At 45.5% G+C, this 13510-nt stretch overlaps 1 protein-coding gene across 3 annotated transcripts in view; it reads left to right on the plus strand.

Annotated features, from left to right (window-relative positions):
- ATPSCKMT (ATP synthase c subunit lysine N-methyltransferase) overlaps positions 1-13510 on the plus strand; it is a 326966-nt gene that overhangs the window by 219677 nt on the left and 93779 nt on the right. For all 3 annotated transcript variants that reach the window (XM_078687622.1, XM_078687621.1, XM_078687623.1), the window contains exon 3: positions 4267-4404. In XM_078687622.1, the coding sequence (XP_078543748.1) occupies positions 4267-4404 (138 nt within the window). The remainder of the gene's footprint in view (positions 1-4266; positions 4405-13510) is intronic.

Raw genomic sequence — 13510 nt, forward strand, 5'->3', positions numbered from 1 at the left:
AAGGCCAGATGGAGAAAGGTGGTTTTGGATCAGGTCTTCAACCAGGAGATCAACCGAGTGGGGTTCTGGATTCTCCGGAACACCAACCACGCGAACATTACAGCGACGTGCCCTGTTCTCAAAATCTTCCAAGCACCGGGTCATGAAATCGTTCACCCTACGGAGATTGCCAATCTCTGTCTGTATCTCAGAGACGTCCGCCGTGAGGCTGGATGATTTGATGTCCAATGACTTCACCTTTTCGTTCGTTTTTGAGAGATCGGCTCAAATTAAGTTCACATCGATGGCCACGGTGTCAATTTTGTGGGCCAAGGTTTCATATTGTTGGCCTATCGACTCCCTCATGCCAGAAATGGCGCCCATGATGTCCTGCAAGGAAGGCTCCGTCGACGCATCCACGACGTGGTCAGACGCACTGGGACCGGGCAGGGCAGCTTAGATTGGACCGGACCCCCGCGCAGAGGTGTCTTCGTCTTCCGCGTCTCCCGGTCCCCTCTGCCCGCCATTTTGGAGATGCGTCACATGGAGATTCACCAGGGTCAACGGACCGGGCACCAGAAAGGGAGGCCTCGGGACCAAAGGACCGCAACAAGGGTACCACTAGGATAGGGACAGCCAAATAGGAGAATAGTCCAGCCAAAGGCCCGACAGCCGACTCGTGCCCTGGACCCAGCTCTGGCCCGACCCTCTCGCCGATGTCCCAGTCAGAGGCAGAATCGAAACCGAAACTTAAGAAGGGGACCCACAAGTCCAATCCCCCTGCCGTTGTTGTTCAACTCCAAGACGGCCACTGAACCTCACCCAGTCCCGGGCGCACCTCAAGGGCGGAGCCCAAAAGTTCGAATCACCGTAACTCAGGCACCCGGTGTCAAAATAAATTTCTGAAAGGTCCAGGTAGATCAGTCCAACGTCCTCTATACAAATCCTCGTGAAAAATCAGGATTTATGCAGGATATTATGCCGGGAGCGGCGGGGGTCCGGGGAGCGCTGTGCTCACGCGGCCATCTCGGATGCCCGCCAAGCTCCTCCTCCGCATCCCGCATTTTTAACATTGCACACTTCAATGCACAACGTGACAGGCACCGTGCGGTGCCTGCCACGTTGTACAGTGAAGTGCAGGGAGGTACCATAGATACCCTCCATATGCACCCCCCACCCCCCAAGGAGACCCTGGGGGCCCACAACGGGCCTCCACAATACATTCCCGCATGCCTTTCTCCCGCCCCGGAAAAGCATGTTCCCGCCCACATCCTAATATGGATGGTGGTGTCTAACAGACACCGCCACCATATGAAACCCTTTTCTGCCCGGTCAACTCCTTGACCGGGCGGAAAAGCGGCGGACGGCTTTCCGTCCGCCACGGTCCCCACGCCATAGTAATATGGCGGGGGAAATGGGTGGCGGGCGGGGAAGGATGTCGGGCGGATCGCCACTGCCCGCATGTCGGTGGCGATCCGCCCGACATCCTAATGGGGCCCTAAGTATGTATGAATGTATGTATATATATATATATATCTATATAGTAGGATACTTTATTTCAGTTACCAAGAACCATCAAAGTGTACATACAGTAATACAGTAATAAGTCTAAAAAATAAATACGTTGATAAATAAGATTGCATCTGCTCAATCGGTTTCATTTTTTTCCCTATCTGGTAAACCCTAAAACCTCAACAACTACACATTTAATTCCTACAAATAGCCGATTGATACAAAATTGACTGAAAGACTGGGTACAAATAATTATTTGTCAGTGGATCAAAACCTTATTCAGATTTAAAAACATTAGAAATATGCAAATATATAATCCAAAAAGTACGATTGTAAAGAATTAGTGTGCAACATTATTTAACGAGGTATCTCCTTTTGAATTTTGCTCTACCTATGCAAAACAGCTTGCAAAAATTTGCTGAAAGCAAAAACAATAACCGGGGTCTGGTCAGTTTTTATAATTCTATGGACCACTAGATATCTTGGCAAGCATAAGGACCGACATTTTGGACAAACCCATTTACGATGAGACCCTAGGTATGCTGAACAAATACAACAAAATGTGAGTCTCAGTCTCTATGTCTAAAGCACAAGCATGACAAAGGCTTGTGGGCAGGTCCTTGCTCCATTTATCAGTTAAGGATCTCAATGGAAGAAAGCTTAGGCGAAAGTGAACGTACAAGCTTTTTGCTAGGGGAGGAGATATAACATCTAAAAAATGACCAAAAGGGACCAATTTGAAATCAAGATACATGTTTGTCAATGATCCTTTACTTATGTAACCTCCATGTATGTGTACCCAATAGCATGTTTTCAAATTGACAATCTCTGCTGGAGATGTAGCATTGTGCACATCCCATAACCTGTTAAGATCCAGCCTCTGGAACCAATGTGAAATACATTTGATCCAGTGAACTGCCTTCGTGCCCCTCAAGTCAAGGAAATCTTTGAGCGCATCTCTGTAATCACTTAACTCCGGTGTAGACCAGAAACAAACCCAGTACATTAGCAGTTTAAGTGCTGCCTGATCATTGATTCTTTTCAGTCCCAATTCAAAATATAATGGAATTAAAGGGGTGCTGTTAGGAAGAGAGACCAGATTTCTTGCAAATTTATTTTCAGAGATGGATAGTGGGTGCATATCTGTGTAGCCACAGACCTCGGCACAGTAAAGTGCAGCGCCCGCCCTGTGTTTTTGCGCGATAGACCTCTAGGGCTGGTGAAACTAGACGAGAACTTGTTTGCTTTTGTAGCCTAATAATAGCATTTGAACTCTGCTCTATTAACATAGCGCTCCTGGTGGTGTGTCCTGTCCATTTAAAACTCTCCATTAGCTTGACCCCAAGTTAGTCAAAACTATGCATCCTCTCTTGTACTTCCTCCACCCACGCAAAAAAAATAATTTTTGGACAGGCCCATTCCAATATACCATATATTTTGTTTTGTTTACATTAAGCTCTAGGCCCATTGACCTACAAAACTCTTGGAACTTGGCAAATAAAATTTGAAGCCCCATCGGGGTTTTAGACATAAGTCCGGAGTCATCTGCAAATAAAAGAATAGGAATGTTCCTCTTGTTCGGGTTGGGGGAATCGTTTTTACAATTCAACAGTACATCCACTATATCGTTCATGGATAGAGTAAATAGTGTAGGTACAAGAACGCATACCTGGCGGAGACCACACTTGACAGAGAAGCAATCAGTTAATTCACCCTGGTTGCCATATCGAACTTGGGCAAAATGTTTAGTATGAAGTCTAGACATAAGCTTGATAAGGTTAGTAAGGACACCCATGGATGACTAACCCTCCATAAATTATTACGCTGCATAAGATCAAAGGCGGCCCTAAGCTACATAGGCCACATATAGCTTTTGTTTGAGTATTGTGACATACTTCCAGTGTAACGCTGCAAATCTAAAAAATTGGTTGCAGGTGCTGATCTTAGTTCGGATTCCAGCCTGGATGGGAGTTATAATATTATTAGATTCAACCCAGTCTATCAATTTGTCCAGCATTCGTTGTGCAAACACCTTCTGCAGTTTTTCAATCAAACTTGAGTACAGTATATTTTGATACCTGTGGTTCTAAAAATAAAACATCTATATCTTTGATATAAAAACAATTGGCCTGAAGTTCAGTCTTTGAGTGTGTGAAACCTTTTGCTGACTGAGTGTGTACAACAAATGCTTTACACTGTCCTCTAGTACTGCCTTACTGCTCGACCAAGCTACCACTTTAGAGAGTAAGGTCACACCTGGCTTTAACCTCTGTTATACCTCGGGGGTTGGTGGACTCTATACACACTGTACCTTATTCTGGTCCAGTATATATAGAGCCACTTTCTCACATTGTTATATGTTATATGTGGGACTGTAGAACTGCAGGGACGTGCCAGGTCAGGGGCACTAGGGGCATACGATATAACGTTAAGCTAAGCCGCATGGACTGTCACCCCTGTAAATACAAATGGGATGTGATTACATGTTAAGTGTTGTGTGCTGTATATGTTAAAAATACCAATAAAGAAATTTAAAAAAAAACTTTAAAAAAAACTGATCGGCCTGTAGTTAAAAGGGATACATACATCACTTTTTTTTTTTAATAACTGCAAACAATTCTGGATTGTCTCAATGATTCTTGTATCTCACTTCCTGATGCTATTGCATTTGACAGTAAATTCATGTATGGTGTCCAAACAAGTGACTGTTGATTTCCGTATGTTTTGAAGACTTGTGGGTGAAATGATCACCAAATTAATATTTTTTGTGTTTAGGTCATTGCGGCTGCCAAAGTGGGATTTCAAGCTGTTGGATATGAACTGAACCCCTGGTTAGTCTGGTACTCAAGATACCGTGCCTGGAGAGAAGGGGTGTACCACAAGGCCACCTTTCACATTTCTGATCTGTGGAAGGTTTGTATTTATTCAGATAGTGTATTATTGTTCAATTGTGCTATTATTTCTCCTTTATATATAAACATTGGTGGACTTCTGTCTGGCCTGCATAGGTTTAGTTAACAGTTAAAAAAGTGACTGACCAACCACAACTATACAAGGTAAGTGGTCCTATAGCTGACCAACCAATTGATAAAGACACATTATTACTTCATTGAGATCAGAAGGTAGTACTAAACGTGGTAGAGAACAGCACCTTTTCTGATGTACAACAACAAGACCAGGCCTCATATAGAAAAAGGGTGTTTTGCCTTCTCTTCACAGACTGGCTAGACATGCATTGATCAAAAATGCTATTTAAGTTAAAGCTTTTTTAAGACAGTTGGCCTAATATTCAAAAGATTGCCATAGCTGCAAAACAAATCCAATATTGGAAAATTGACTTACAAAACCCAACTAAGAAAAGTGGGGGCGCCTTAAGATAATGGTTTTACCTGCCACAAAGAAAGAAGCTTTTCTGTGCTTTGTTGCGTACTGCAATCATTTTAGACCCAATGTTTCCAAAATTGCTGCCCCTTCGTCTGATCTGCTGGAAGAGCCTGCTCCAACATGAGGAAAATGGACAGATGAAGAACTTTTTTCTACAAACTGAAGACTCAGATTAGATTTTTTGAGATGTTGCAGCAGACATAGCCTTATGGGACTTACTCAGTCTTAAACATTAGCGTTGAGCTAAATATTCCACATTAGAGAAGGAGAATTTGACTAAAAGCGGGCAGTAGAGATTTTGAAATATTATCTCTTAGGCAGATATTTCACATTCTTGACTGATCATGTGTTTTTTTACCTAGCGCTGTAAATATACTAAACAGTGCATATTGAAATGGTTCTTGACCCTTAAGGCATCATCCATCTCCAGTATACAGAGACTTTTGTCATGTTATCCTAAGTCCTCCCTACCTCGAGTTCAGGGTTTAAGAGTCTGGAGGAGACCTGATGTCTTAGCTCCAGAACTGGTATCAGGACAGCCTTGGTGTGTGCGTAGCCCAACCTAGTATGGTTATTATTGTTTTTGTTTTTTTAAAACCTATTTTATTTCCTTTGTTGCACATCAGCATTATACCATTGTGTACATTCTACTTTACATTACTGGTTTTCATGTTCTCATATACTTACATCAGCTTAGGTCAATCCATCTATTTAAGTTTAGCATCATGTTTATTCTTAGTTTTCCCCCCCAAATCCCCCCTCCCCAGCCCTCACTGCAGGTCGTTGGCTTATCTTTTCCCCCGCTTAACTGTTCCACCCTTTATTGTCTATTGTGCGGTTATCCATTTTTTGGATGTTGATCCTGGTCTTGTATCGTCCTATGTTCCCAATTTTATCCTAGGTAGTTGCATCTACAGGATCCTGTTCTAATGCCCCTCCTGGTTATATCTTATGGGGCTCCCCTGTCGTGAGTGTGTCATTGGTGTAGTGGACCCCGATCTCTGGTCAATGTGTCGCATCAACTCTACCAGTGCCTCCCAGACCATGGCCCTCCCTGGCCCTCTCAAGTTTACCCAGTTCCCGTCATGCACTCCTGAGCAGGATTCTGCCTTCGCAGCCCGCATATTTCTCCAGTTCCTGCTTCCATCAGGATTCCATCTAGCTACACCAGGGCCCCTCGGTGCCTTCCACCTGCTAGTAATTTTGCACTTGGTTAGTATGAAGGCAAAGTCCTGAAATTTGTCAGTGACCTTTGTTGTGGCTGTATGGGGGAACAAGCCAAACAGGCAACATGCCGGAGTGCACTGCACTTCTCGGTCGGCGATTCAGGCCATTTCGTTTGTCACTGACTGCCAATAAGGTGTCAGGGCCTGGCAGCTCCATATCATGTGTATGAAGCTCAGTCCAACCTCTCCACATCTCGGACACTTCGCATCATATCTGTGGAAGTAGCAGTTAATCCGGTTCAGAGTGATGTTTGCCCGATGCAGTATGTAAAAACAAATCAAGCCAAATCGGGCATTCCTTGAAATCCTGGGCATCCTCGGCAGTATGTTCTCACAGTACTTATCCTCAAGGGGTGTTCCTAGCTCTACTGTCCAGCAGTTTCTCAGCGTGTCCAGTGGCTTAGCACAGTCTTTGCCTATCGCCCTGTACAGGCAGGTAACTGCTTTTATGGTGCCCCCAGCTGTTCCTATGTACCCACATGTGGCGTGGCGAGCAGGCTCAAGAGTACCCATCCCCAAGTGTTGTCGTATAACTCCCGTAATGGCCCTGAGGGATGTCCCAGTCCATGCTAAATTACTCAAACGGTATCAATTCCCCATCCCTGTATAATTCCCCCAATTTCGTGACCCCTGCCTGCTCCCATTCCACTAGTCCTCTCCATTGCCCCCCCTGTGGTAAAGCCCGGAACATTGTCAGCGGCATCTATTCCAGCATCGCAGTATCACCTTGTGTTCATTTGTGTTTGTGTTTCGGATTAGTACATCTCTCTCGGGAGTGAAGGGGCCTACCTCCCTATCTGGTGTCATTCTCCCTGCTATCCACTGCATAAGTCTCTGTAGCTGCCACGGCAGGTAATATGTCTCAAAGTCAGGGTCCGCCAGCCCCTCCTCCACCAAGGGTCGTTTTAGTATTGTCTGGGCCACCCTGAGTCCCCCATATAAAGGATGAGAGGCATAAGTCTAGCTCTTGAAACCACGCTCTGAGTATTCACATAGGCAACGTGGTAAAAAAAAAAAATGTCTGGGGAGTGCAACTATTTTTAATAACAGGGCGATCCTTCCAGCCACAGATATAGGGAGTTTCCCCCAGAAGGCCATGTGGTCCTTTAAAGACCTCAATGCCCCTCCTATGTTTCCTTCCTGGATGTCCAACAACGAGTAGAACACTTTTACCCCCAGGTATTTAAAGCATCGGGGCTCCCACCGCAGGTCTCCCAATCCCTCAGGCGGTTGCCTGTCTGCTACTATCAGGAAGGGTTGAGATTTCTGTCAATTAACTCCTAACCAGTGTTCCCACTAACGAGCGCGGCTGCGCGCCAGCGCACCTTTGAGGCACCGAGCGCGCAATGTCCAGTCTGAAGCGCGCACACGTTCTGGCCGCCGCCCGCTTTTAAAGCGCGAGCGGCGAAAAACGGCAATTTACCAGTTGCCTGATGCCTTTGAGAAAGTATTCCTGTTAAAATGACAGCGCCCGTTATGTGCTGCAGTTAACAGGAATACTTTCACAAATGCCCTCAATCAGCCCGCCGCCTCTCTCTATTCATAAAAGACACGCATCAAGTCCAAAAGCACGAGGTGTGCTTTACACCTCGTGCTTTTGGACTTGCTTCATTTCGTTTCTAAATAGAGCGCGGCTGGGTGCTGATTGTGGCCCAATGTGAAAGGATTCCTATTAATTGCAGCACTCTCATGTGCTGCAATTAACATAAATATTTTCACAATGGGCCACAATCAGCACCCAGCCACGCTCTATTTAGAAACAAAATGAAGCAATATATGCTGCTCTCTCTACCTAGACTTCGCTCTTCCTTCAAACTTTTCTTCTGTTTACCTGTACTTAAGGTGTAAAGTCCGGCGGAAACACCGGTGAACGCGGTTGGCCTTGCCGCCCTGCCTGGCTTGGAAGCCAGTTCCTCGGGGTCTCACGTCGGGCAGCAGAGCTCTGGCCGGGTTGCTGCATCTGCAGTTCTTTAAGGCTTGTCGTTCTCTGAATACTCAAAACAAGGGCTTCTGGCCCTGGAGATCTGCTCAGAAGGTATCGATGCAGGGAAGGAAAGCCATGCTCGGATTCTTGTTCCACTGACACTGCTTTTTGCCCAGTTGGGTCAGTCACGATCTATATGGAAGCTGGCTTTGGGGCTGTCGGCCATCACCTGCCTGAGTTTGTCTATTGGCATTGGCACATTCCTGCTGTTTGCTGGGGCACTGATTGAGGCGTCCCAGCTAGGCTATGGTTTTCTGGCCCTTATTGCAGCAGACTCCATGGTGCTGCTACAGGGAGTTGCAGCCTTTCGAATGCTTCCTTGGTTCACGGCGGAGGAGTACATGGTGGACAAAGTTTAGATCGAAGTGCAAATTTAGAAACCCTGTGTGGCACATTGCAAATGTCCTTTTACTTTCCAGGAACTTATTTGTTGGAAATTGGGTGTGCGGCCCTCACTAGTTCTATGTACACAATTTTAACTTATAAATATCTACTTAATTAGATGGAAAATACCTTGGATGACAGTATGAAATCACATCTGACCACGAAATGATCCTGACCTCCACAATCACAGTACCCCCACACCTACAACAGGTAAGACATCACAATATACAGGGACATCACTTTAAATAAAGCCAGCGTATTGTCTTTGTCAACGGGGGAACCATACTGCATGGACCATAAACCACATGTTAAAAACCTATTTTTGTACGTAAATGCAATCATGTGTAAATGATATTAATAGAGCATATTCACTTTGACAAGTAAAAAAAAAACAAATTAAGCAAGTCCAAAAGCACGAGGTGTAAAGCACACCTCGTGCTTTTGGACTTGATGCGTGTCTTTTTAAAAGCGCATACTATAAGGCAGCAATGGTTTTACATATTTGGTGCGCTTTTAAGCTAGTGGTTGATCTTGGGCACCATATTGGGGATACCGTGTTGGGGCCAGGCCTGCTACCGGTGGCAAATTGTGTGCTTTTAACATAGTGGTTGGTCTGAGCGTTAGAGTGGCGATTTGTTTAAGGCACTGGCTGCTCTTGGCGCGGTGTGCTCACTGTTAAAACTCAGTTATTCTAGGCGCTACACTACTATTGCCAGCAGATGCAATGCTCAAGGCACACGAAATACACGCGCTTTTCATTAGATCCCTAATAATTCTTAGGAAGATTCTGCCCTGTTTATCTTCAATATCCATCCCTTCCACCTTCACTCACCGGCAGTACGGACAGGCCTTGTGAGACAGCATGTAGTCTGAGGATGTAGAAACTGGAGAAAGAAGGGCTAATGGTTGTCGCCTGTGGGCGGGTGCTATATGTTGCTTCTTTGTTCTATTTGGCGGGCGATCGTGCTGAACCTGTTATTTTAAGGTTATTAATATCAAACTTTTCTATTCTCTGTAACTTGGTACTTGGCTTTTTGCTATTCAGAGGTACTGATTTGTGTAGTATCTTCTGAGAGATTTTACTTTAGGTTTGTCAGGTACGAGTTTTAGTGGGCCATTTCTAGGATTTGTATACCTCATTCTGTTATGTATTTTTGAGACGAATGCATTGGTGGTATGTTTGCAATGTAATCTGGTTCTCCACTGACATTAGTAATGAAGTATTTAAAAAAAAGGAATATTTACGCAAAGCTTGCAAACATTTGAGTGCTCAAAACGTTTAGCACTGTCATCCATCTACCCTAGAAAGATGCTTCTGGTGGCATGTTTTCTCCTCGTTGGAAGAATCACACTTTGGAGAAATCAAAGAGAGACTATGCTTTGAGACAGACCTCCCACTCGTCCCTAGTGTTGATATATGGACAAAGAGGCCAAGGACTGAATGGGTACACAGGCTGATATCCGATGTACCCCTAAACTGATCTGGGCACAGAGAAGTCAATTAGTGAATCGTCATGAAAGAGGACTTTGCTTTCAACATTAGCTGTGATCTGTCAAGAGGGAGGTAACGAAGAATTACTGTTTTTTTTGGTTTTTTTTTTTTTAATCACAGTGTAGGGCAGTTAATAGAGATTATTACTAAACTCAGTTAGCAAAGTCTTGAGGCCCCACTAAAAGTGTTATTGCATACATTATATCCTCTAGGAAAGATAAAAGGAGGAGTCAGTTTGTCAGGGATTCATTTCGTGACCTGAAAGGTGTATCTTGGCAGAAGTAGGCAATTCGCTCAGCATTTTAACGCGCCTGCGACTGAGAACCCCGAGAAGGAAGGGGCCAAGGGTTGGTGTTATTCATCACTGTTTTTTATGACTTGAGGGCATGGAAGGAGGGAGAGCCTCGGCAGCAAACTTGGGTATCTAAACATGGAGTCTACTGATGCTAATGATGCCTTCTTTACCTTAATCGCTCCAGATGTTTAGATGTTCTACTATGCAGTTCATATGTTTCGCATACAGTCGTTTTCTAGTTGCGGTATAAACAGCTTGTGTCGCTGCAGGGTTTGACTGCTGCACAGAGCCATTGGAAAATGGGAATGGGTGTTGACAGACTAGGATGGGCTATGTGAAACGGCTGAGCCAAAGGATAGCTCAGTGAGTCAAACGCTCGCGACTGCCAAATGTTAGGCTCTTGATCTCCTCCCAAGCTTTCCACCCTTCTGTGGGGGGAACCACCATCAAATGGCCAATGTTTGTCATTTAAGTTATAGCGACTAGAAAAGGAGAAAGTACAGTATTTCGGTGCTAGGGTCGCAAGCGGATAGGAATTCCGTTTAATGCCTAACTTTGTATGGTGGACTGCAAATATGTGCTATAAAATATAATCAATATATTCTAGGGTTATTATACCTAGCTTCACTTATAGGTACCATACCAACATAGCTTCAAGGTCGAATTGGTTTGGAGTCAAGAATAGCTTTCAGTGGTTCGGCTGTTCATCCTGTGGCTGATATCTTTGTGATGAAAATTTGGACACACCAGGTTAGTGTTTCCAGGAAATGTGGTGGTGCACGAATGTGACAGAACTGCTGTGTTGTCAGCTAACTGGTGACTGTCTCTTGGAAATCTTAAAGGCATTTGGGCCAGTGGCCCACCATCCGCTGCACATGAATCATTACCGACATCCTCAGTGATATGGTGCACAGGTCTTACGCATATCAAACCAATGTGAGACTCTACAGTCTGGTTCATAGTGGCACATCTTGTTTATACGAAAGAGTGACCTCCTGCGTGGCTAGACACCATAACAGAGCCACTGGAAAAGGTTGGTTATTATGCCGACGTTGGACCTGGAGAAGAAGGGTCGAGTCTCTGCGTTCATTCAACGTCTTGTGATTCTTGGTAAATCACTTAATCTCCTTGTGCCTACCAAAAATGAAGGTCTTTTGTCACGTATCTGGTGCTCATGCAAGGCGCTTCAATACCATTGGGTCACGCTACAAAAAATTAATAGAATAGGTTAAAAATACCCTTGTGTTTTCCGTGCAGGGGACTCTTCTCCCCTTAGTTTAACACGACTTTTGATACACTTGTATGCGACCCGTCCTTACTAAGGTTTAGCCTCTTGTTCAGCCAAAAAGATAGGTTGGCTGTAGCTAGCCAGTTCCATGGCGCAAGTCGGGAACACGCGGTAGAGGGCGCCTAACCATTCTTTTTGAAGGGTGGACCCTGTCCACGCGGCCAAGAGAGGGGGTCCCCACATGGATGGGCCAACATATTTGTCCTGGTATAAGTATGGGACACTGGGACAATTTCAGCTGCACCAGCACTTTTCTGGCCTAGTTCCGAGCAGCAATACCGGCCAGGGAAGAAGCTGAGAGGATTCCATCTGCATGCATTACATAAGCCGAAATTAAGGGGCTATTAGGCCCCCATGCAAGCAGCGGCTCAGATAGCTAGGTTCTTGACAATCTCTTCGGTGGATGGGAGTCCAGCCCTATTACAGTGGTAGGGGCTTTGCTCTGTGAGCGCACTCAGAAGTCAGGAAGGTAAGTGCTCAGGGTTTGCAACCACAAGAGCGGAAGCATTTTCACTATTATATACAACTTGATGCAAAAAACAACCATTGACAAAGCCAATAGTCTTGTCTTCTTGTAGGTGTAATGTTACTTGTATTATATATCTGGATGCAATGACAGAAGCAGCAACATATCAATAGGGTGGCACACTATGTGATGCACATATTTTTAGCTTAATTGCTTTTAGGCCACACCCTTAATTGCATCGGTTACGCCCCTTCAGAAGATCCCTGAGTATTTTCATCCCACTCAAAGCCCTGGTCTACACGCACAATCAGGTTCTTGGCGCACATAGCCATGGTTGCAGCGCACAGAGACCATACTCTGCCGCACACAGAGGAAAATAATTAGAGGGAACATTGCTCCTAACCCCGAGAAGGTCCCAAACTCTTCCATCATGTTCCTGGCCCCTTACAGTTCCTCCTCAGGGTCCTTCAAAAATGAGAGCAGATAGTCAGCATATAAAGCTATGTGATGTGCATGCCCTCCCAATCATAGGCCTCTGTATCTGCCACTCGTCCATGCCAAGCAGGCCAGGGGCTCCATGGCCTGGGCAAATAACAGGAGGGGAAAGGGGGCACCCCTGGCGCATACCCCTCTCCACTTGGTACTGTTCTGCGATTGTGCGGCCCGTACGCACTCTGGCCATTGGGCTTGAATACAGCAGTTCCACCCATCGTATGAACCCCTGACCTACACCCATCTTTTCTAAGACGGCATAAAGAAAGTCTCATTTTAGGCTATTGAAAGCTTTATCGATATGTATGGCGAAGATCGCTCCCTCCTGTTTCTCGCTTCTGCCTGCCTCCAATATGGAGAGAAGCCATCTTTTATTTAGAGTCGGGTTTCTACCTGGGATGAACCCCGCCTGGTCCGGATGGACCAGGGTGGTCATATATGGAAGGAGTCTCGTCACCAGCAATTTACTTAGAATTTTAAAGTCTAGATTGAGCATCGACAGTGGCCTGTAGGCCACGCTTTCTAGAGGGGACTTATTCGGTTTGAGCAGTGGAATCACCATTGCCTTTCGGGTGGTCTTTGGCAGGATTTCCTCCTCCCCTGCCGCTGTATATAACTTTACCAGCTGTGGGGCCAGTTCTTCCACATAGGTGGCATAGACCTCGATAGGGAGTCCATCGGTTCCCGGAGTCTTGCTTCTGGCTAGTCCTTTAATCGCTCCTCTGGCCTTGTGCTCCGAGATTTCAGTACCCAGTTGATCCGCCTCCTTATCAGACAGAGCGTGGATAGGAATCCGGGCCAAGAAGTACAGTGTCATTCCTCCCCCTCTGGACCCCAAGCTCTTATATAGGTGTTTATAATATTCGAGGAACCTATTGTTTATCTTAGCCTGCCTATAAAGGGAGTGTCCTGCTTGGTCAGCCACTTCCATTATATTATTACTTCTACAGGCCAGATTGGCCAACCAGGCCAATAGTCTGCCCGCCTTATCTCTCTCCTTGTGGGTTC

The sequence above is a fragment of the Lissotriton helveticus genome, chromosome 4_1 (genome assembly GCF_964261635.1).
Source record: "Lissotriton helveticus chromosome 4_1, aLisHel1.1, whole genome shotgun sequence".
Classification (NCBI taxonomy): domain Eukaryota; kingdom Metazoa; phylum Chordata; class Amphibia; order Caudata; family Salamandridae; genus Lissotriton; species Lissotriton helveticus.